This window comes from Urocitellus parryii, chromosome 4 (assembly GCF_045843805.1).
Source record: "Urocitellus parryii isolate mUroPar1 chromosome 4, mUroPar1.hap1, whole genome shotgun sequence".
Lineage (NCBI taxonomy): Eukaryota > Metazoa > Chordata > Mammalia > Rodentia > Sciuridae > Urocitellus > Urocitellus parryii.
Window position 1 is genome coordinate 89,918,291 of NC_135534.1, and position 23,465 is coordinate 89,941,755.

At 35.4% G+C, this 23,465-nt stretch overlaps 1 protein-coding gene across 5 annotated transcripts in view; it reads right to left on the bottom strand.

Moving 5' to 3' along the window:
* Positions 1–628: 628 nt before the first annotated feature.
* Trpc6 (transient receptor potential cation channel subfamily C member 6) overlaps positions 629–23,465 on the bottom strand; it is a 115,879-nt gene continuing 93,042 nt past the window's right edge. For 3 of the 5 annotated variants that reach the window (XM_026392479.2, XM_026392477.2, XM_026392476.2), the window contains 8 exons: positions 18,858–19,091; positions 16,253–16,517; positions 14,782–14,977; positions 13,956–14,159; positions 12,264–12,338; positions 2,871–2,954; positions 1,234–1,309; positions 629–780 (listed from right to left, as the gene is read on the bottom strand). In XM_026392479.2, the coding sequence (XP_026248264.1) occupies positions 629–780; positions 1,234–1,309; positions 2,871–2,954; positions 12,264–12,338; positions 13,956–14,159; positions 14,782–14,977; positions 16,253–16,517; positions 18,858–19,091 (1,286 nt within the window). The remainder of the gene's footprint in view (positions 781–1,233; positions 1,310–2,870; positions 2,955–12,263; positions 12,339–13,955; positions 14,160–14,781; positions 14,978–16,252; positions 16,518–18,857; positions 19,092–23,465) is intronic. The other 2 variants (XM_026392478.2, XM_077797700.1) reach the window with 2 other exon arrangements.

Below are 23,465 nucleotides of genomic sequence, written 5' to 3' on the forward strand. Positions count from 1 at the left end.
GGTTCAGAAAAGGAAATACCTTTTCATTATTAAGGATAATGTTTTCAAATAGATTAATCAGAACATATGACATAGATGTAAGCCCATTTTGCACATAGTATTGGTCATATTTGTTGGGGGTAATGTGAGGTCAATGATGACAGAACAGCATTCTTTAAATGGCCATAGATTATTTCCCCCAATATTTCAGGGCTGGGAGTCACCAGTGGGGGATCCACCAAACAGGAAGGAAAATGCCTGAACTTACCTTTGGAGGAAAAACTACACAGAAAATTATGTGGATCTGTCCCCTGCCATTCCCAGCCAAGCACTACATGGTAATTACATCATCTCAATAGTTACACCCAAGAAAACCGTTTATAAAGCAAACTCCAAGCAACAGGGCAACATTTCCATCATCTCTACAATCGTGGCCTCAGTGATACAATTTAATAACAAAAGATATTAGATATTTTGAGGGTTTTTTTGAATATTGAACTATTTGGTAGGTTTCAGATGATAGGATAGTCCAAGATAGCATTTTTTTAAGGATTTTTTTTTTTTATCATTTGCACTTAAAAAAATAAATCAGAAAATAATATAGCTTCAAGTGGACAAATAAATACAAAATTTTGAGGAAGTCTTGGCATTATCTATTGCTTTCCTCTTGATTTGACTCCAAGGATAATTTTTCCCCAAGTTTTCTAATAAGTTCTGCTAGGTCTTCCATATTCTGAGATTTTTCTTCAAGGAGTTCATAACGGAGACTTGAGATGTCCTGCTTAATTTCCTTCAGTTCCCCTGAAATGTGAGTGGTAAGAAGTTAACTATAAATATGTAACACAGGGAAACCAGTGATTCAATGCTGGGACAGGATAAAGCCAGTCACAATTTTACATACATCTTCATTTTGAATCTTTTCAAAAGAAGTATTTCCTAATGGAGCACCAGGTTTCTACTATCTCAGATAAGTCCTCCCGGGGGCAAGTTCAAAGGAAATGGTGAATGTTGCAAGGTAGGAGAAGCAGTCCCCTTCACCTGTCCCAACCATTTCCTCCAAGCCTCCACAACAATAGCTTTTTGTCTAGCAAGTGACATCTGTGGAAAAACAGTCTGCTTCCCATGACATCATGAAGCTGATGATGGTAAGATCTGTTCTACTTTTCCCCCTGGGGTGTAGTCTTCCCACACCCTCCTTTCCCAGTTTTCCATCAGCTCTGCATCAGGAGCTGTCTGTCCCTGTGTTCAACTCACCTTCATTGACTTCATCGCTCTCTTTATCGATCTGGGCTTGCAGTACATATCTTTTAATGAGCCTCTTCATTATTTTCTAGACAGAGAAAGGAGAAATCTATCTCATTATTAAGTTCATGACCAATCTTTCATTTGGAATGTATTTCCAAAGCTTACTCCCTTCAGTAAGCATTTTGGAAGTAAATATCAATGATTGATGTGTCAGGGAACACATAATATCTCTAAATTTTGTTTTTCTTTTGGAAATAATTCTCACAGCACCTGAAATAATGACTGAAAAGTTAATTCTTGAGAAAAATGAGTTTGAAATAAGCATCTAGTTCTTTATCTACATTGTTATATTTTATTTGAAAAGTAATGGAGCCAGACTTAACCTTTCTGTTGGGCAGGTTAAAGACCACAGTATTGCATGTACAAAGGGGGAATTAAGCAAATGTCCAGTTGTTTATGTCTCCACCCCACTCCACAAAGACTTGTAGCTAGGGTTGATTTTATATTTGTTTTTAATGAGGAATAGCAAATTTCAATGTGATAAAGTTTTTCCAGTTTTGGTTTGTATCATACAGATGTTGCTTTTATTGTTTACTTTGTATGAAAATCAGGAGTCTCAGAATGTTTGTAGAAAGTTCTGTAGGGATATATGGCTAAACCAAATCTTATCACCTAAGCCCAAAATTAAATAATGGAAAATAAACTCTATATTCAAGAACTATTCTAAGCTGGGCACGGTGGCATAGCCTATAATCCTAGCAACTTGAGAGGCTGAGGCAGGAAGAATCGTCAGTTTGAGAACAGCAACTTAGTGAAGCCCTCAGCACCTAAGCCACTTATTAAGACCCTGTCTCAAAATCAAGACCAAAAAGGCTGGGGATGTATCTCAGTAGTAAAAGACCTCTTGGTTCAATCTCTAATACAAAAAAAAAAAAAAAAATCAAAAACAAATAAACAAAAAAAACTTATTCTAAGAATGTAATGGGCTACGTCGATGAGTATGTTTATATCAGTACCTTTATTAATAATAGGAAAAACTTTTTACATGCCAAAAAATAGAGAATTATTTTAATAAATCAAAATCTATTTATAGCAAGTATATATATATATATATATATATATATACACACACACATATATATTAATAGGAATATGTTTCATAGAGTGCAAAACATAGGATATAAAACTGTTACTCATTTTGTAAGTGCTGTTAACTTGTTTATAAAATATTTCACATAATATTGAATATTAACTATATAAAAATTGTACATGTGCACACACACATATAACGTCACGTGGAGTATTTGCCACAAATAAGCAGTCTTAATTTCTTAGAGGTGAGATTTGAGGTAAATTTTCTTTTCTTTCTTTCTTTTTTTTTTTTAAGATTAGCCTTTTGCAATGAACACATATGTTCTAAGTTATATGACTCTAATTTTTTTTTTTCTATTTTGTTTACTTTTGTATTTAGCACTTAGAAAGTACCTGGAATATGGTATATATTCAATAAATATTTGTTGAATTAATTTATCATTTTAATATTGAGAAAAAATCCTCATGATAAAATATCATTTTACCTAACAAATTAATTGTGAATCTAAATATTAGAAATAACTAGCCTTATTTTTAAAAAAATTCATGCTTACCTGATATTGTCTTGGAGGATTATTGAAACTATTTAAATGGAAATCCTCAGAGCTCCTTATACTTGATTGTTTGTTGTGCCCAAGCTGTAATTAGAATAAAAATGTGATTTTTAATTTAATTTTATATTAAATAATATGGGATTGTTTGTTATATACATAAACTAATACATAGTCTCATGTATGTGAATAAACTCAACCATAGGAATTAAACCAGAGACCTGTGCCTAATAGAAGAAAAAGTAGACCTAAATCTTCATCATGTCGGATTAAGCTCAACTTTCTTAATAAGTCTCCTATAGTGCAAGAATTAAAATCAAGAATCAATAAATGGGATGGATTCAAACTGAAAAGCTTCTTTACAGCAACAACAAAAAGAAAGAAAGAAAAAAGAAAGAAAGAGAAAGAGAGAGAAAGAAAGAGAAAAACAAATTACTCAATCAGTAAATGGGCCAAGAAACTGAACAGACACTTAGAAGATGATATACAATCAATCAACAAATATATGAAAAAATGTTCAACATCTCTAGCAATTAGAGAAATGCAACAAGATTTCATATCACTTCAGTTAGAATGGCAGCTATTAAGAATACAAACATAAGTGTTATTGAGGATGTGGGGGAAAAGGCACCTTCATACATTGCTGGTAGAACTGCAAATTGGTGCAACCAATATGGAAAGCAGTATGGAGATTCCTTGGAATTGGAATGGAACCGCTATTTGACCCAGCTATCTCACTCCTTGGTTTATACCCAAAGGACTTAAAAACAGCATACTATAAGGATGCAGACACATCAATGTTTACAGCAGCACAATTCACAATAGCTAAGCTGTGGAACCAAACTAGATGCCCTTCAATAGATGAATGAATAAAGAAACTGTTATATATATATATATATATATATATATATATATATATATATATATACACACACACACACAATGGAATATTACTCAGCAATAAAAGAGAATAAAATCATGGCATTTGCAGGTGAATGGATGGAGTTGGAGAATATAATACTAAGTGAAGTAAACCAATCCCAAAAAACCAAGGGCTGAATGTTCTCTCTGATAAGTAGATGCTGATCCATAATGGGTTTGGGGGTGGGGAGCATGGGAAGAATGGAGAAACTTTAGCCAGGGTAAAGGGGAGGGAATAGAAGAGAGTGGGCATGGGGGTCAGATAGATGGTGGAATGAGATGGACATCATTACCCTAAGTAATGTGTGAAGGCATGAATGGTTTGACTCTGCATTGTGAACAACCAGAGTCATTAAAAATTGTGTTCTGTGTGTACTATGAATTGAAATGCATTCTGCTATCATGTATAATGAATTAAAATAAATAAATAAATTTAAAATAAAAAATAACCTCATCCATATATTATCTTGCTTAATATTCAGTCTTCTAATACAAATAGTGGCACTTTGAGTATGACAGTCCCTCAATAGCTATTAGAGGTTGCCTGAGGAGCCTGTTAGACTTGGTGGCTGTGCATCATGTTTTACAAGATTCATGCTATGAGTTTTCCATATGTACAATTATGATAGAGGAAGAGGCAAACACATTGGAGAAATAATGGTGCTGATCTCAAGTGTCCACTGACAAGAGCCCAACAAGTCAACGGACTAACTACAACAATCACATCTGGTGTAGGGTCTGATGAAGATCCTGAAGAAACAGCAAAGTAAGACTATGTTGTGGGACAGAATTCAGAGGCCAAGAAAGCACTAACTAATTCATTTGAATTTGGGAATTTGTATGGTACACAATTTTCACATAACATTCTAGTATGACTTTACTTTTTTTTCTTTTTAGGATAATTAATATATATAATTTTTTTGTCTTTGGTTGCTTCAAACTCCTAACTCCTCTCTTCTTTGGCCAGGTGCTGTGGTCCCTTCGTGTAACCCCAGCTACTGGGGAGGCTGAGGCAGGAGGATAAAGAGTTCAAAGTCAGCCTCAGCAAAAACAAGGCACTAAGCAACTCAGTGAGACCCTGTCTCTACATAAAAAAAATACAAAATAGGGCTAGGGATGTGGCTCAGTGGTCGAGTGCCCCTGAGTTCAATCCCTAGTACCAAAAAGACAAAAACAAACAAAATACTCCTCTCTTGTGACCTTCATAAATTTTTAATATTTATTTTATTTGTTCTTTCTAGTTATACATGACAGCACAGTTCATTTTGATATATTTATACAAACATGGAGTATGTCTTATTCTAATTAGGATCCCAGTCTAATAGATGTACATTAGAGATTCACTGTGGTGTATTCTTATATGAACATAGGAAAGTCAGGTTAGATTCATTCCACTGTCTTTCCTATTCATATCCCCACTCCCTTCCCTTCATTTCTTTTTGTCTAATCCACTGAACTTTTATCCTTCCTCCCTATCCACATATCAGAGAGAACATTTGATCTTTGATTTACAAAATACTAAAGCAATATGTAATAAACGTGATAACGTACCATATTAGCACGTTAAAAAGATGATTAAAAAACTAATGTATTTTCTGTAGGGAAATGGGTTTTACAACTGAAGAAGAAAACCTCAGCAAAACAGCAGCACCAAATCTCCATGTTTGGGGTAGAAGCTGTCTTCTGGGAAAGAGAGACTCTAAGAGTATGTTCAAAAATACACGATTTGTACTTCCCAAAATCTCAGTAGCTACAAGTAAGTTTCCATAAGACTCAAGTAAAATTCTCACTTTAACTTCAATGCTTTGTTGCTTTAGGTAGCCGCATGCCAAATTAAAATAACTATGCACACACATTCACCCACTGAACAAGTATGTATTGAGAATCCTTTATACATACAGTGTAGTGCTGGGCTCTGAATATTCAAAGCAGAATATAAATACTATAGTCCAGCTGAATTAAAAAATCATAGGCAATATATGTAAAGACTGATTAAAAATCATAGAAACAACACATAAATTTGAAAACAATTATTTACAGAGAGTCCATTTTCAGGTAACTTTTTCGTTAACCTCCTCTAAAAATGTCAGCAAACTTTCCATATATTTTTACGTATATTGATTTTTAAAATCAATAGGATAATATTAAACAATTTATCAAATTAACCAAAAAGATGCAATGCGGGGGGATTTCAAAAAGAGCACTTGATGGGACCATAAATGTCTTCAGTTACAATCTCGTTCTGCCAGAAGCTAGTTTTAGACATCAGGCTATACGCTTAACTTACTGTAATCCCTTCTGTTAAAGACGGGAGTGGCCCCCTACAAATTTACAAATTCATGAAAAGCCTGGAAATTTTAACTAACATTTTATAATAAAAAATCTGGCTTGCAAACTATGATTTATTCCTTAAGAACTTCATTAAATATAAGGACCAGGATCAAGCTCACATTCACCCCGCCACCCCTCTTAGGATACAGTATGAAGGGTGAAGACAGACAGGTTCATAATCAGGGCAACAACACCCAGAAAGAGAATATGGGTGGGCTATGCTTTGATTTTCTATCCATTGATAAACTCACAACCTCATAACCACTATTAATTTATTTGGTGTCTCCTTTCTTGAGAGGGCAATTACACATTGATAAAGTGTTAGTGGAAATAGAAAAATTTAAAATGTGCTTCTCTGGGAAATTTCAGAAGGAAAATCTGTGGTTCTTAATATCCATGCCTTTCAATCCTTCTCACTTAAGCAGTTCCATGACACACCAGACCTGTGGAGATGCTCTTATTTCAAACCTAGCATTTTATGAATAACATATGTTTTCACTTCTCACTGAAGGTCAATTTTTTAAAACTTTTTTAGTTGTCTATGGACCTTTATTTTATTTATTTATATGCTGTGCAGAGAATCAAACCCCAGTGCCAGGCGAGCACCCTACCACTGAGCAACAACCCCAGCCCTAATTCTTGAAACACTTTTCCTGGCCTTGCTGACTTGCTCTGACTTATTGTTTGTATTTTAGATTAAAGCAGAAGCTCCTCAGAGAAGCTTTCCCTACCCATCCCATTAAAAATAGATCTTAAAAGCAAGCTAGGCCTTTTGTTTACTTCATAACACATGTCAATACTGACAGTCCTTCTCCTCACTGGTTTGATAGCATGGTTATTGTCTACATTCTCCCAGGCTCTGTGGAAGGAGGTACTTCATTTTGTTCATTCCGGGGTCCCTAGTGCCTATATTGGCATGTGGCAAGTGCACAAAAATTGTTCATTAACTAGATGAATGAAGGAAAAGTGCTTTTTTGTCACTAATGGGCTTCACTTGTTTTCTGGACATTTTGCTCTACCAAACTTGTATAGTCTGGGTTCATGAACCAGTTGATTCCTACTCAACTACATAGTAAAGACACATTTGAAACAGGGAATTGGTGTTAAGGCATGAGGCAGACGCTTACAAACTTGAACAGATTGGGTAGCAATGCCAAGAAAGGCAGAAAATGGTAGTTTGCTCATTTGAGAACATATACGATTTTCTAGAGTGTGGATATGAAAGTATCAATGTCTCAACCTCCAGTGTGTTCACACAGTTTCAGCAGCACACTCTGCTCTCCCCTGCACACATTCAGAGGGGATAGGCTTAGTTTCTCAATCCTGATGCTATTGCCATGCTGGGCTGGGAAATTCTTTGGTGGGAGGGATATTCAATGCACTGTAGAATGCTTAGCAGCATCCCTGCTTCTAACCACCAGATGCCAATAGCAGCTCCCTTCCCATTCTTTGGTAACCCAAAATGTGACGACATCAAATCAAAATCACCCAACAGAGAACCACTAATATAGTTAATGGTTTATGACTAAACAGCTACAACTCCATTTTGATCATTTTTTTGTGTGTGACTAATTCTGCTTTAAATCTGAAATATCAAGTTGTGCATGGAAATACAACATATGTCTTTTCAGCAAAAATTCCTAGTCAGCTTCTAATATATCACAGAAATTCAATAAATCTTTACTAAAAAAAATTGAATAGTACAGAGAAACAGTATATAAAATTTAATATGCAAAGAGGCATTGTAACCACATGGTGGCAGAAAATCCCAATATATAATTGTTCCCATGTCCAGCTACCAAAATAGTTTAAAATCTGAAAAGTAAGGTCTGTAACACTTTGGTACTTCTGTACATACAAGGAAATTTAACTTGCAATATGAGTAGCATTTAAACGTAGATATTTAGTTATTTGTAGATTGTGCCAGTATTTATCCTGCCACAGGGTGGGGAGTGAAGAGTCCTTTTAATTGGAAGCAATAAAGACTCTTTTGTGGGGCTGGGGATGTGTCTCAAGCGGTAGCGCACTCGCCTGGCATGCGTGCGGCCAGGGTTCGATCCTCAGCACCACATACAAACAAAGATGTTGTGTCTGCCAAATACTAAAAAATAAATATTAAAAAATTCTCTCTCTCTCTTTCTAAAAGTATTAAATGGCCTGAAGCCTGAAACAAAACAGTGAACAGAAAAGGTGTAGGCCCGATACTCGGGCAGCAGGGAGCGCAGTGTGGAATGGAGCAGGGCTGCACTGAGCTTTCGTCTTGCTTTGCAACCAAGTAGATGTGGATTTGAATTCTGACTGCCAGTTGGCTGATGTGGGACTTTGGACAGATCATTCCTCCTCATAGTTTCCTTAGGTATAGAATAGCGAAAATACTCTCACCTACCTCCTAGCTAACATGAGGATAAAGTGATAAGGTGTATAGAATGTGTAAGATACTGTAGCAGGAATTCTACCATTGTCAATAACTGCTAGATTAGCATTCTGGTCACCTAAATTCTTATTAAAATACACATTTCCATGACATCCTGCCAGATTTCAACTCAATAGATCTGGGAAAAGGTACTTGGAATATGAAAATAGAAAATCACATGAAGAAGTGGCCCTGGCCAAGTGAACACAGTTGGCACCACGCTTTTCTGTAATTGTTTCATCAGATGATTTAAAAAAAAAATATCTCTGCCTTAAGCAGTAATTAAAAACCACAGTTCCTGGACAAATGACCAATAGAAAAATTCTCACTCAATACAGCGCAGAACAGACCAACTCAAGAGGGCATAAAAACCTGCTTGCTCTATAACCAACAATTTGAGGGAAATTTGTTCTGAAGCTGAAACAGCAATTATTCACGAAGTTATTCAGTGCTTTCAGGTTTACATGTGATACAGTATGTGGCAGACATCAACTTTTATTTACACTCTCCTTCAGACTATGTATCTGAAAAGCTAATGCTAGCAACCACCAAAGCCAGTGGCCATTAGATTTGAGGATGTCATGGGAGATAATGAAAGGCCTGCCTACCGTGTTTCCAAAAATATTTTTATATGGCTCTTCTTACCGATTTCTGTGGTGTACCTGGAGCCAATGTGAAGGCAGCATTTGTGCAGCTAACTTAACATTTGTGTGTGGGGGGGTGGGTGTGGGTGTGTGTGTGCGTGCGTCCACCTGCATGTTACTGCCAAGCATACACAACAAATGCTAATTTTGTTGCCATTTTTCATTTAATATATGCTGGCTTCCAAATTTATTCTGACATTATGAGTCACCATTATCATTACAGTTTCCTCCATTCACTAATTCAATTATTTCAGATCATTTTTTACAGATACATCCATTTACTTTTTTAACTGGACATTTCCATAACCGTGTCTACCTCTAGCAATGTAAAGAATTCCAAAGATGGAAGCCTACTTGTTCCTCCTAATGAATAACAAAAAGTTTATTTAGTGTTCCTCACTGGTCCTACAATGAACCTACAAGATGAGAAATGCTGATATCAAACTCATTATTAGGAAATGAAAAAGAAAAAGAATAAAGAACACAGACAATGTGGTAAGAGGTGTAAAAAAGTGGAATTGTCAATACTTCATTCTGTATAAGTTTGGTAGAGCAAAATGTCCAGAAAACAATAATTGGAGAGACCATAGGTACACATAGTAGGACAAAGTTCACAAAGAGTCTTTATTTTTTTTCATTTTCTGTTTGTGTTCTTTCTCTAAGACTTTTAGGACTAGTCTTATTCCTCTGTAATTGCATCACTATCAAACTGTGGTTATATGTGTTCCTTCTGCTCTCTAGTAATAAGAAATATTATGTACCTACTATGTGCCAGATATTGTTGTAAGAACTTTACATGTATGTACTAATTTAATATTCTGAACCACCCTTGGATGTCAGCACAATTACCGCCTACATTCTACAAATGAGTCAAGAGTCTTAGTGAAGCAACTTTCTATGTACATCAGACACAGGCATGTATTACAATGATAGAAATTGCTTATAAAATATTTGAACCTAATTGTCTGTGTTTTTTAAGTTTTCTATTCATGATACCTATCAGCATAAGACCAGGGGTAGCAAGCTTTTAATATAAAAAGCCAGATAATAAATATTTTGCACTCTGTGATTCACATTCAGTCTGTCATATATCCTATATCCTTCTTTCTTCCCCTGCTCCACAAAATTCTGAAATATAAAAACCAACACACACACACACACACACACACACACACACACACACAGCCTTTATTTTATGTCACCAAACAAAACAGGCAGAAAACCAAATGAGGCCCGAAGCCAAAGTCTGCAGACTCCCTAGCTACCCTCCTAACCACTATACTGTTCTCTCTGGAGTGAAATTGACTGTGAAGCTCTATTGTATGCATTACTTTTTACTTCATAAGTTTTCCTTACCTCTACCATTTTAAAATGGAATCCAGATTCACCTGGTAACCTAAAGGCAACACAAACAAAACTTCTCTGAATAGCAAGATTCTGCCAATTTTCTAAAACCCTGAATGCCACCTGCCTTGGAAGACCAGAGATTATTTTCATCTTGCCTTCTGGCTGTTTTACCCTCAGCCCAAGCTGCCTCATGGTGTGGCAGAGCCTCAGATGCAGCAGGCCTGGTGAAATTCCTGCATGAGTCTCATACTCCACATTCACACATCCCACCACAGCCTGCCTGGGATTCTATTCTTTAGAAATCCTTCACAGTATACTCCTTATTTTTACCAGGGCTTATGACCCAGGGTTTCCTTTTCCCTAAAATTCCCCTTTGGGTTCTGATAGGAAATGGAGAATGGACAATATACCTGTGGCTGGGATGGTTAATAAAGGAAGTCAAGAGGTTGGAGATAGGCCCTAAGTTTCCTATTTTGTTGGTGTAGGTAAAATATCCACTTAAAAAAAATAAACAAAATGACCTTCCTCCTTGGCATTTGTGTTCCATGCAACACAATTCTGGCCAGTGAAACCTCCTAATGGACACTCTTGGGAAGAGCTTCTGGAGGTGGCAGCAGATTTTCTAGCATGCCTCACTTTTCCTTTGCCCTAACTCCTTTGTGCCTCAACAGTGGACATAATGGCAGGAGGGAAAGCTGCCATCTTGTATCTGACTCTGACCAAAAAAATCCAGGAAAATCACAGACACTTGCCCCAACAACAGCCCTACACTGCCTAATTCTGGAGAGTTAAATAAGAGGGTGGAGATCAACTGTCTTATTTAAAACATCATGATTTTGGTTATTATATGCAACTGAACAGAATTCCTACTTAATATACTGCCTTCTCCTAATTCACTTGTTTCTAATATCACTTTAGTATTTATCATCCTCTGCTAGGTGTGCACAACAATAAAGGAAGCAAATATCCTGATCACCACCAAGGATTGTGCTTCTTCTATAGTTGATGCATCTTTAGGACACATTGCTCATTACAAATGGTGCTGACCACAATAGCTACAAAATTCCCACAGGGCTTTTTTTGACAGCTTCTTGATTACTGACAAATAAGGAGGAACTGCTGGCTGTGTGTGTTCCTCCTGAGCTGCAGAGTTAAGTTAATCATACCAGGCCTCGGGCTCCCGACAGATTCCTCTCTTAATTTTGCCTTTTCTTCCCTACCCTTTATTCCATCACCCATAAGTAAATAAATATATGCTGAACATATATGCTGAACATATATATTAAGTATATACATAATTCTTTTTGCTAATTAGACATAGGCTTATTTCTACCTCTCAATAATAGATTCTTGTGAACATTGTCAAATTCTTTTTTATTTTTATAATTTTTATTAGTGAATTCTAGTTGTACACAATATTGAAGTTCATTTTGACATAATTATACAAGCATGGGCTATAATTTGCTCCAATTTAGTCCCCAATACTTCCACTTTCTCTCTGTTTTTCCTTGCCCCTGTTCCCCTTCCTCTACTGGTCTTTTTCTATTTATTTTTAGTTTTTTTAAATTAATGCTTTATAGATATAAATAAAGGTGAAATTTACTATGGGGTCAAATTCCTTAATGTGTCTGTTACCTATTTCTTTATTTCTTGAAATTGCTTCCGAATGTTGGCCTCTTTTTTCTCTGAAAAGATACACTAATGATATGCATAGCTTCATATTTTCAAATATTATCTTACCTGTTTTTTGTCAAGTGATAATTTTGAAAGGTCTTCATGACTTCCCAAAATTCCAAATTTCTTTTCTTCATTTCTCTTTTAAAGATAGATGGTATATTAAGTACAATCGACAGCTGATTTAATTCTTTAGTCCATATTTTAAAAGCTAACTGGTCTAACTCTTGAAGTTTTAACAAGAAAAACACATTCTCATAGGTCCAAGCACTTGCCAAAAACACTTTGGATAAGTGCTTGGACCTTTCCTGCGGATGCCAAATTCTCTCAGGTTGCAATTCCAATCAGACACACAAACTGCACACTCTTTTGCATTGAATAAAATAAGCAAATTTTCCATACAACTCACTGAGTCCAGTAAATCATACATCTGGAAGAAGAACATTGGTAGAACATTTTTACAAAATTCCTACAATCTAATTACTAAATTTCAAGAGGCCTTTAGAAATCTCAAAACACTTTTACATGTTTATTTGACTTGATTTTCATGATGTAGATGTAATTGTTATTCCTATCTTACAGTTGTGGCAACTAGAACTTAAAGAGCTTGTTACTTGAGAACCCCAGGCAACAAGTGCAAAAGGGAACAGCAATTCGAGTATGTTTCCCTTCTATTCAATGATAGAACTGGATCATTGTGAGGGACCTCCATAATCATTTGGTCCATTTGCCCACCAACTTAGGAAGAAGAATCTTGTAGAAATTCCTAATATCTGTCATCCAGAATTTATTATCTGCAGTTTTAGAGAGTTGTCTACTTTCTAAGACAGCCTGCTGCGCTGTTGGACAAATCTTATTGTTCCAAGTTTGTTCTCACATAAAATTAAAATTGAAGCGTTTGTAACTTTTGCTCATTACCTCTTTTCCTAGTTTTGAAGAGACAAAAAATAAGTGTATTTCCTAATAAAAAGTGGGTAGTCTAAAAATATTCTTGTTCCCCTTCAATTTTCCTTTTTCAGAAAAAACTTCCCAGTCCCTCAATTCTCCCTAATATGACAACATACCTATCCCCATCCTAGTCCTCCTCCTCTGGGTTTACCTAGTGTCTCCACATCTCTTCTTGGTGCAGTGTCCTGCAACCAGCAGAGATCATTGCACAGGGAAAACCTCTGCCCGGGACCCCCAATGATACACAACACTCTTCATGTGCTGTAAACACATTTGAACATTTTGCAAGCATCCTACCCTCTCTTTTATGTCTTCTTGCAATTGCATTAATTCATGGGATTATTGTTTCAAATCAGTATACTTGGACCTTTCTTTCTAAAGCTATTCAGTGCCAACACTGGTCTACCATGTAGCATGTGAGCAATTGATTTCTGAACCAATGTAAACCAATTTAAGCATGTGCCAGGTTCCCACCAAACAATGGCTGATGCTTTACCTGGCTCTGTAAATGGATGGTGAAATAAGGAACTTGTAGCCACCATGCCAAACATGGGGCCCAAAATAACTCTCCCTTTTGGTACCCACTTCAGATAATGTAATATATTATTTGAACAGCATTGTATAACTTTTCCAGAGTGCTTGTGTCAAAACACATAATGCAAAGAACAGTGTTGCATTTAATACATTAAAGAACTTGTATTGGGGCATGGATGGACATTTCATCATAGACTGACACTTTTTAGAGTGTGGCTCAGTGATTACAATGGTCATAGGGTTTAAGAGCATAATGATAAAGATCAACTAAATTACCTTATTCATCTCCGTATCCTCTTGGAAACCTTTTTTATGACCTTGAAACAGCTCAGTAATCCATTTTTTAAACTTCAGTAAGAGATAAAACAGGGACTTTGGACTTGGTACCAGGTTGAAGGGAACAGGAAGTGTTCTTCCCTCTTCAAAGTAAGAAAACCAAAGTTTCGCCCTTGCAAATTTCCACTCCACATCAGCGTCATCCTACACAGATACACATGACTGTTCAGCAGGGAAATGCACACACACAAAAAAATTGTTCTAACACTCTGAAAAATGCTCCAGGATTTTTTCAAAATTTTAATGCTTTACTCACACACTCTTTTCTAAATATATTTAAAATTTTGTTAGTTTTACCAATTACAGTTCTCAAAACTCACGTGTGTTTATAAATAAATATACTGAAAGATAAAAATATATTTTCCTACACTCTGAAAAACACTGAAAAATGATCTCTCTTATTCTGTAATCGATCACTCATTATTCAGTACACAGACCAGGATTTCTTGAATAAAAACTATCACTATCACTATCACTATCACTCCCAACTTGAGAAAAGATAGGTTTTAAATATCACTCAAAAAAGATGGGGAATAGTGTTATTCATAAGCAATAGTTTTTGAATATTTTAAAATAAAGACATTTATGCTCCTTATGCCTTACAGTTCCACCACCCCCCTTCTATATTGGATTACTGGGTTAAATAAATAAACAGGGAAACAATAAAGAAAGACTAGTAATTCATAACTTCATCCCACTGCTTAGCTGGGCCCTGGAATAATCAAAATATGAAACCACAGACTATACAGATGTGTAGAAATTATACCTCAATTTCCTGGAATGAACTGTTAATCATTGCAATTAGCATATTTAGCAAAACAATGACCATTGTAACATTATAGACGCCATAAAGAACATAACCGATGTTTTCAATGAATTTGTGATTATAGTTGATGACCACTGATTTCACTTCAGAAAGTCCAAATATAGCCCAGAACAGTGTCTTAAAACTCTCCTCAACTCTGGGGACAAATAAAAAAAAGAAACAAAGTAAGAAAGTATATAAATATATATAATAATAGTAGTAAAATCAATAGTAAAATTGAGTTGATTCAGTAACATTGAATGTCTCTTTTCTGTCAATTGTATAGAATAATATTTATTTATTTATTTATTTATTTATTTATGGTGGTGCTGGAGTTTGGACCCAGGGCTTAATGCATGCAAGGCAAGCACTCTACCAACTGAGCTATATCCCCTAGAATAATATTTAAGATCGTTGCAAGCATTGGTGATAGTGTTCTTAAGAAGCATGTAACTTGATATCTATGGCACAGAATAGGCAATCAATAAATGCAATAACATAACTTCATAACCAAAGATACTAACATTTAAATAACTGATAACTTTGACAATGAAAATGTTAAGTGTATTGCTTAATAAAAATAATATAACTTGTTAGAGTCTTCTTAGGTCTCTGGCTTATCTGTGCTTCTACTCATACCTAATAAATAAAAAACAATAGAATGCATCTTAAGGAAAAAAATAACAGTGTACACAAGTCAGTGTTACCCAAATCACTGACATGCCTTAGGTAGAAATTCCAGTGCTTTAGGCATAATGACTCATCAGAGCTAAACCCATCTGCTTAACCCAGGTGGTTTCATTTCCCTGAAAAAAAAATGAACTTTAGAAGAATATGGAAAACAGTAGGTTCTGCTTCAGTTGATTTTTCTCATTGTAACATTGAAGATCTAACATTTGAGTAATCTATTCCAAACAGATTTTATAAAAAACACATGTGCCCATGGTGAACTTTAGTCAAAACTCTTGTTATCACTGATAACTTGAACTTTCCCAAAGATAAATTCTGAGAAATTGAATTAGGAATGCAGCTGTTAATCATATTCAGTGCCCCAGATCCCTAGTAAATAGGAGAGCATTTTAGGGCAATAGATGCTGGTCATTGAAAAGAGGCTACAAACTGGCTTTCCCACATACTAGAAGCTATGGAACATTTGGCAAATTATTTAACTTTTGTGAATTTCAATGTCCTTCTTCTGTGGAATGTGGATAATTAAGTTATTCTTAAAGGTATTTACTACAATAACTGGCTCTAAAAAAGTTAGCTATTGTTATTTTAGTTTCCTATGTTTTAGATCTCATTTTAAGATCTCACATTTTGCTAAAGAACAAGAGAGGAAGTCTTTACCCAAGCATGGAATTATATGAACAATGCTAAATGAATGCTTATTCAATCGGCAATTTCCATCATCAAGACAGCTGAGACAACGTACGTTGTGAAGGCTTCATTTTGTTTTGCCCCAATGTAGTAGGAGTAGAGGTTGAACATTCCAATCATAAAGGCCACGAACACCATGATGAATATGACCATGAACTTGAAGATATCCTTTACTGTTCTACCAAGTGATATCTGCAGAGGTCCAAAGCTTTCATTTGCAGGTAAAATATATGCTATTCTGGAGAAACTTAAAACTACAGCAATTGCATAAAGACCTTCAGAAATAATTTGAGGATCAGAAGGGTCCCACTTTATCCTGGCTAGGAAAAATCAAAGACAAGAGTGATGGTAAGTTTCTTATGTAGATAACTTCTTCTCTGAGAAAAAAAATCATATATAATTACATTAAAAATATAGCTCACAAATGAAATTTCTGATCTTAAAGGGTTTCTTTAGTGTCAGCTGTATCGGAGCTTCTGACATTCATTGAGAGAAGATGATGACTTCTGGTTTGCTAGCAATTTCCCATAAGGGTATAGCATAATATTTAAGTGCTGAACCTATAGACTCAGTAACTGAGAATTCCTGTACATTGATTGATCAACTATCAATATAATATTGATAATCACAACTGAAAGAACTTATTCAAATTACTTTTCTCTTTGTTTATTTCCCCCCCTCTAAAAATGAGATAATGTCACTCCCATTTCTCTTATCTGTTGTGAAAATTTAGTAAGTTTACATATATTCAGTGTTTAGAAAGTATCTGGGCACTTAATAAATTGTATCTCCTATTTTTTTAGTCTTAAACTAATTACACTATAATGTAATTTGGTTCCTGTGGAATACTTGCAGTTATTTAAACTTACTAGAAATAATTTTTATCAGTTATTCAAACAAGTCTATTTTACCACAAAAATGTTGCAAAAATTCATTTGTGAATTTTTCTGGCATTATTATATCAAGTCATCAAAAACCCAATCAAGAAAACCATTATGGAGGAAAAAGCAAAACACTGCCAGAGAAAATATAAATTTGTATTCACTTATTTTCTGAATAGTAGAATTAGGAAAAGATAATAAAAAACTAATAAATGTAGTTTCCTTTTTATAGTGCTTTGAATAAGTAGCATTATCTATAGATAGAAATCTTCTAAAATTATTCATATTTTTAAAGTATTTAAAGATTATAATAAACATTAAAAATTTATAATGCAAAGAGGAGATCTTATATGATATAACCATGAAACCCACAGAGGTGCCAATTAAGTGTTAGCCTGTTATCAGAGAGTTTGAAATAAGTATTCAAAGGGATTATATTTTTCCCAACTCCAATTTCTAACAAGGAGGAGTTTTTCTTAAGCAAATAACTGAAACTATTTCCACCCCTTAGTCATTTGTCTCCTGGGAAGATAGGGGACTTATCTGATTGCTAAACTGGGATGACTGACTAATTGGGTGTACATGGCTCAGCACTACCCTCTTAGGAATTCTTCTGTGTCCTCCACAGAGGTATCTCCCATGATTAGGTGCTTGCTGCCACCCACTCCTGGTGGGAAGGACTGCTCTAGTCCATTGTTGTTTGGAAACTGGGAGAATAAGTCTTCCTAATTCTAGGATTCAATATTATCGATCCCATTGACTAATAGATCTATGTCATCTACCCTAAATTTCATTAGTATTTGAGCTTACTGTAGGCCTCCACATTGTTTTTTAGTTCAAAGCCTGGTTGGGAAATGGTGGTATTAGTTATTTTACTGGGAGTACTGAAAGAACTCAAATATTCCTTTGCTTTCAAATAAGTTACATGTCTTTAAATGGAAGTAGCACTCAATTGTGGATTTTTTAAAATTATATATATATATATATATATATATATATATATATATATATATGGTATGATATAATGTTTTGACATATATGTATGTTTCATAATGATTAAATCAAGCTAATTAACATACCCATTGCTTCACATACTTTTTTTTTCATGTGTATTGAGAACATTTAAAATCTACTCTCTTAGCAATTTTCCAGTATATGGTACATTATTATTAACTATAGTCATCACGCTGTACAACAGAACATCAGAACTTATTCCTCCTAACTGTAACTTTATACAGTTGGTCATCTTCTCCCCATTCCTGGAAACCATCATGACTCTACTATGAGTCAGACTTTTTTTAGATTCCACACATAAGTGAGCTCTTGGAGTCTTTCTGTGCCTGTCTTATTTCACTCAGCATAATGTCTTCCAGGTTCATCCATGTTGTCATAAATGACAGGCTTTCCTTCTTTTATAAAGCTAGAAAGTATTCCATTGTATATAGATAATTCAAATGCAAACTATATTTAGTGACAAAAGAAAAATAATCTAAGAGATGAGATAGGCAATAATGGAAATTGATTGTTAGCCGTTTGATCCAAGTGATACAAGAAGATGATTCTCATGATTAAGAGAGATTTCTACCCAGTAGATAAATCAAAGGAAAAAGCACAAAGTAGGACTTTTCATTTACAGCTTCTCATTCTTCAAATACAGATGTTTAAAACTAAATAATAATTTTAGGAGAATTGGGCAGTTACTGACTACTAGTGACATCTCTTGTATAAGAAAATTCTGAATTTTTATGAATTTATGTAGACTGCATAATGAAAACTCACCCAAATTGTAGTATTTCACATTGTCTCCCAATGTAACTTTTGTCAAGTCCTTCAAAGTATCATTTGCATCAATGATGCTCTGAGCTTTGGAAGCATGCCAAAATGCCATGAATCTTGCAATGAATGATGCTGCAAAGATTGCTAACATACCAAAATCAAGCATATTCCACAACTCAAATAAGTATTCTTTGGGGCCTTGAGTCCAAATTTCTTTACATTCAGCCCATATCATGCCTGCATCAAAAAGAGGTTAAAATATCAAGTCAATTTCATTCCAGCCTTAGCTCTTCCATGAAACAAAATAAAATTGAAAGTTCTCAGCCTGATAGTATTCCATTGTATATAGATAATTCAAATGCAAACTATGTTTACTGACAAGAGAAAAATAATCTGAGATGAGGGAACCATCATCAATAGATATTGGTTGTTAGCCATTTGATCCAAGTGATATAAGAAGATGATTCTCATGATTAAGAGAGATTTCCTTTTCAAAATCCTTCCAAATTTGGCCCCAACTTTCCCGCACAGCCATAATTCTCACATCCCCACCAATCTCACAGTCCAGCAATATCAGTATATCACCAGAATGCAATCTGACAAACTTCATCAAGATGCCTAAAACAAAAAGCATTCTATCGGTCTATTCTTTGTACACATAGAGAAATGTTCAGAAGATGTTCATTATAATACCCAAAACACACAAACACTCTTACACACTTAAAATAGAAAAACCAAAGGGACTTCCACAGATAGGCAATCAAACAGGGATTTGATATGATAACTTATTAATTTTCATGGGGAGATGGGACCATGAGAATGTGCTTTACTGACTTCCAACTACAGGAATTTTATTGTCCATGGACCTCAGGTACTACCTTCTGAAAATCATTATATCTTTTAACCAAGGCTTTGCCTCCCATGGCTGCTCCTGGCCAATGACTGAGGGTGCCCCTTCTTAGGATCCATGGGTCTTTTCTAATGGTTCACTTTGGCTCAGGATTTCTTGCCAAACTTGCTTTAGTCTTCATTGAGAGCTAGGATGCCCCCAACCTAAGATGATTTCCTTCCCTCTCTAAAACCCTTAGAGTTAGACTTGCATCCAAATTTGAAAGTCCTTGCAACCTTCCCAGCAAGATCTTCATTTTTCTCTCACAAAAAGTGTTCCTTAATAAAATTTCCATTTTTTTCCCAATCCAACTATTGTACATTTAATCATTGTGCCTGTTTCTTGGAGGACCTAACACACATCTGAAAAATCTTTATGCCATAAAGTTAAATTTTAAAAGTTTAAAATATTATGTACACTGTGAGTTCACATTTAAAACAAGCATAGTGAAAGATGAGAAGAAGTTACAGCAATTAGTACATATTCTGTTTCTTACTTTGGAGATTGTTACTTGATTAAAAGTAAGTTACTTTAAGATACCCTGCTCTCTGACATCTGTCTGACCCTCTAGCCATCTGAGGAAATATAATCCAAATACCAACAACTAATCAAAACCTCCTTCCACCAGGAGGACTTTCAAAGTCTATGGTTAAAATTAGTCTTCTCTGATTATCCTCAGCAACCACCTGCCCCAAATTCTCACATTTGGCCTAAATGTCTGTCACAGAACCTGCCAAATAAATGGTCATGGAGCCCTGTTGAGATGAAGAAAATGTCATGGCCTCTGCCCTCCAAGAGCATGTCATATGCTTTTCTCAAAACCAGCATTCAGTGTAGCATAGAAAATGTGAACTTGAGACAACTTCACTAATGCTTTCCAGCTCTTTCAAGTTAAAAAGGGATAAGAATTGAATTCACATGTACTCTAGTGGGTCAAATTTGTAATAGGAAATACTTCATGAGTGCATTTCTCCCCGCCCCGCCCCCTCTCTCCCCACCCCGCCCCCGTCTCTCCTCTCTGTCTCAAAACAGAAATGAAAAATCCTGCCAGCCTCAACAGGAGATGAGGATCATTCAGAGCAACAAGCATAGGGACTACAGACTGAAGCGACATCTGAATACATACAGTCCTGCAGTTTTCAAATCTTCCCTTTCTCTATCTTCTCTCTCTCTCTCTCTCTCTCTCTCTCTCTCAGAATAGAATTCTTGGTACAAATGATACCTTCCTGAAGCTTACACACTAAAACAAAAACCCTGAACTATTTTGCCTGAAGCGAGAGTGTCTTATTTCTCCTCTCTTCTCAAATGCATCTGGAGACAGGTGCTTGCTCCTTCTAAAGGCCGCTCATCCCACTGTCAAATTTTCAGGAATAGCCCTTCGAAATGGATCTGTTGGTTCTATTTCTGCCCTCTAGAGCAGTAGAGAATGAATCAGCTCCCTCTGCCTCTAAAATTTTTTAACAAACAACCCACTTGTGTGCTCATTAAATTTGTTCTTCTCCAGCAGGAACAGGTTTAAGGTAAAGCTAATGAAGCTTCAGCTTTGAGATAACCCTACTTGCCTATGCTTTGTCCAGGGCTGTTTTGTCTTCTTTTTCTCTAAATAGGGCCCTCCAAATAAATACGCCTCAGGTTTCCTGGATCTCACTCAACCCCTTACCACCACCCCTAGTCTCATTGGTTAAGCTTGCCATTCTGCCTTGTCAAGACATCCTGAAATGTTAGCTCTATCCTTCAGCTTTTTTTCCTCAACTAAAAATTAGATAAGTTTGAATTCTGTGATCACTAATGTTAATCTGTTCCCTCAAGCGAATGTAATACATCCAGGCTCTAAACTAGATAGGCCACTTCTTATTAATATTTCCAGAAGGTTCTACAACAATTTAAAGGGAAATAATTACCAGAGTCAATAATTGGACCAGGAGTCTAACGTGCTAGAAATACATAGCTATCTGTTTTGTGTTGTTCATTACTTTCCCTTTAAATAAACACAGTGAGATAGTCTCTGAAGTGAAATACAAAGGTGAATAGGACAAGAATTCCAAGAAAAATGCTTTTATTCACAAAAGTAAAGGTTAATTTAATAGTCTTGGTTTACATTTCTAAATGAAAAAGAAAAAAAAAACTTCTGAAGTTTATAATAAAAAAGTTACTATGAGGAGGGTAGATCATGATAAAGAAAGAAATGAACATTCATCTTCTCTAATGCTCTTGTATAAAACTTAGTTTTTTCAAAGTTTCATCTTGAACTAAAGGAATCTTGCCTAATAGGTATTCAGTATGAAATGCTAGCTCTACACAGAAGTTACATAGACTCTTAGTGAAAAATCTAATTATCTGAAATTTATTGATTATTTTCTATGCACCAAGTACTGTATTATGTATTGTACATATTCTAATACATTTAAAATAAACTGTAGCACATAGGTTATTAGTCTAATATCCAAAGGCTATTTATTCTTAAGTCAGATATTAGAGATGAAATGCAATTTGTTTAGTTTCATCAATTAAATTAAAAAAGAAATAGTGAAGGGGCTGTGGCTCAGCAGTAGAGCGTTCACCTCGCATGTGCGAGGCACTAGGTTCGATCCTCAGTACTACATAAAATAAATATTAAAAAAATAACTTATGAGTCAACAAAGAAACCATAATAAAAAATGAAAAAAGAAATAGTGAAAATTAAAGAACTCTTCTTTATTTTAACTTTATAATTACTTTAGTGATACAATTTACATGTTAAGCTACTGCTTAATCTTTTTCCTTCAAATGTATCCAGAAAATGAAGAGATTCAAAGTTTTGAATAAATAACTCTCTAATGTCTGTTGAATTAACTCACATGCATTTGAAAGGATTATTCAATAATTTTCACAGTTCTTCCTCATATTTCAATTGATCATCCCACTTGGCTCTAATGTGAAGAAGCAAAAAAAAAAAAAAAAAAAAAACAAACAAAAAAAAAACCAAACATGTTCTGGCCCAGAAGTAAAAGAAAAGTGATTAAGATTTCTCTCCAAGTAACAGAAGGGAGGTGAGATGGGAAAGGGGGGTCTGGGTGGGAAGAAAGCTATGGACTATTAAAAGTCTATTAGGCAGATCCCCTGTGCTCTCTTCTTTTGACACCTATATAATACCACCCTAGGTAACTTTATGCATACTCAGAGCCTTATGTGCCACTTGGAAATTGAGGATGGCTGGAATTTTAACCATCAGCTTTTACCAAAATCATACTTTCTATTACCTAGCGGACATTTCCACCTGGAAATTCCATGGGCATTTCAAAGCCAAACCCAAACGTATTTATCAACTTTTCATTCTCCTAGTCCCAGGCATGGACTTCCTTCTATATTTTTCCTCTTACAGAATTTCAGTCACCATCCACCTACTGATCTATGAATCCACAGATCTCCCTTTCAATGTGTAAGAATCACCAAGTTCCTTGCAGTTTATCTTTTAAGCAGCTCTCAGGTCCTTTCCACCATCCCCTGAGTTCTGGCCCTCATCCTCCTCACAGAGATCACATAACTGGGTCTCAGCCTCTGGACCTACCACTCATTGAAGCCACCTTTTACCCCAGAACCACTTAGACCTTTCTGAAATGTGATCTGATCACATCACCAACCACTGAAAATCTCCTCTGTCCATTTCATCACCCTTATCTCCTCTTACCCACATCCACAAACACCAGACCCTGGAGTCTCACAACTCTGCATCTAATGTTCCC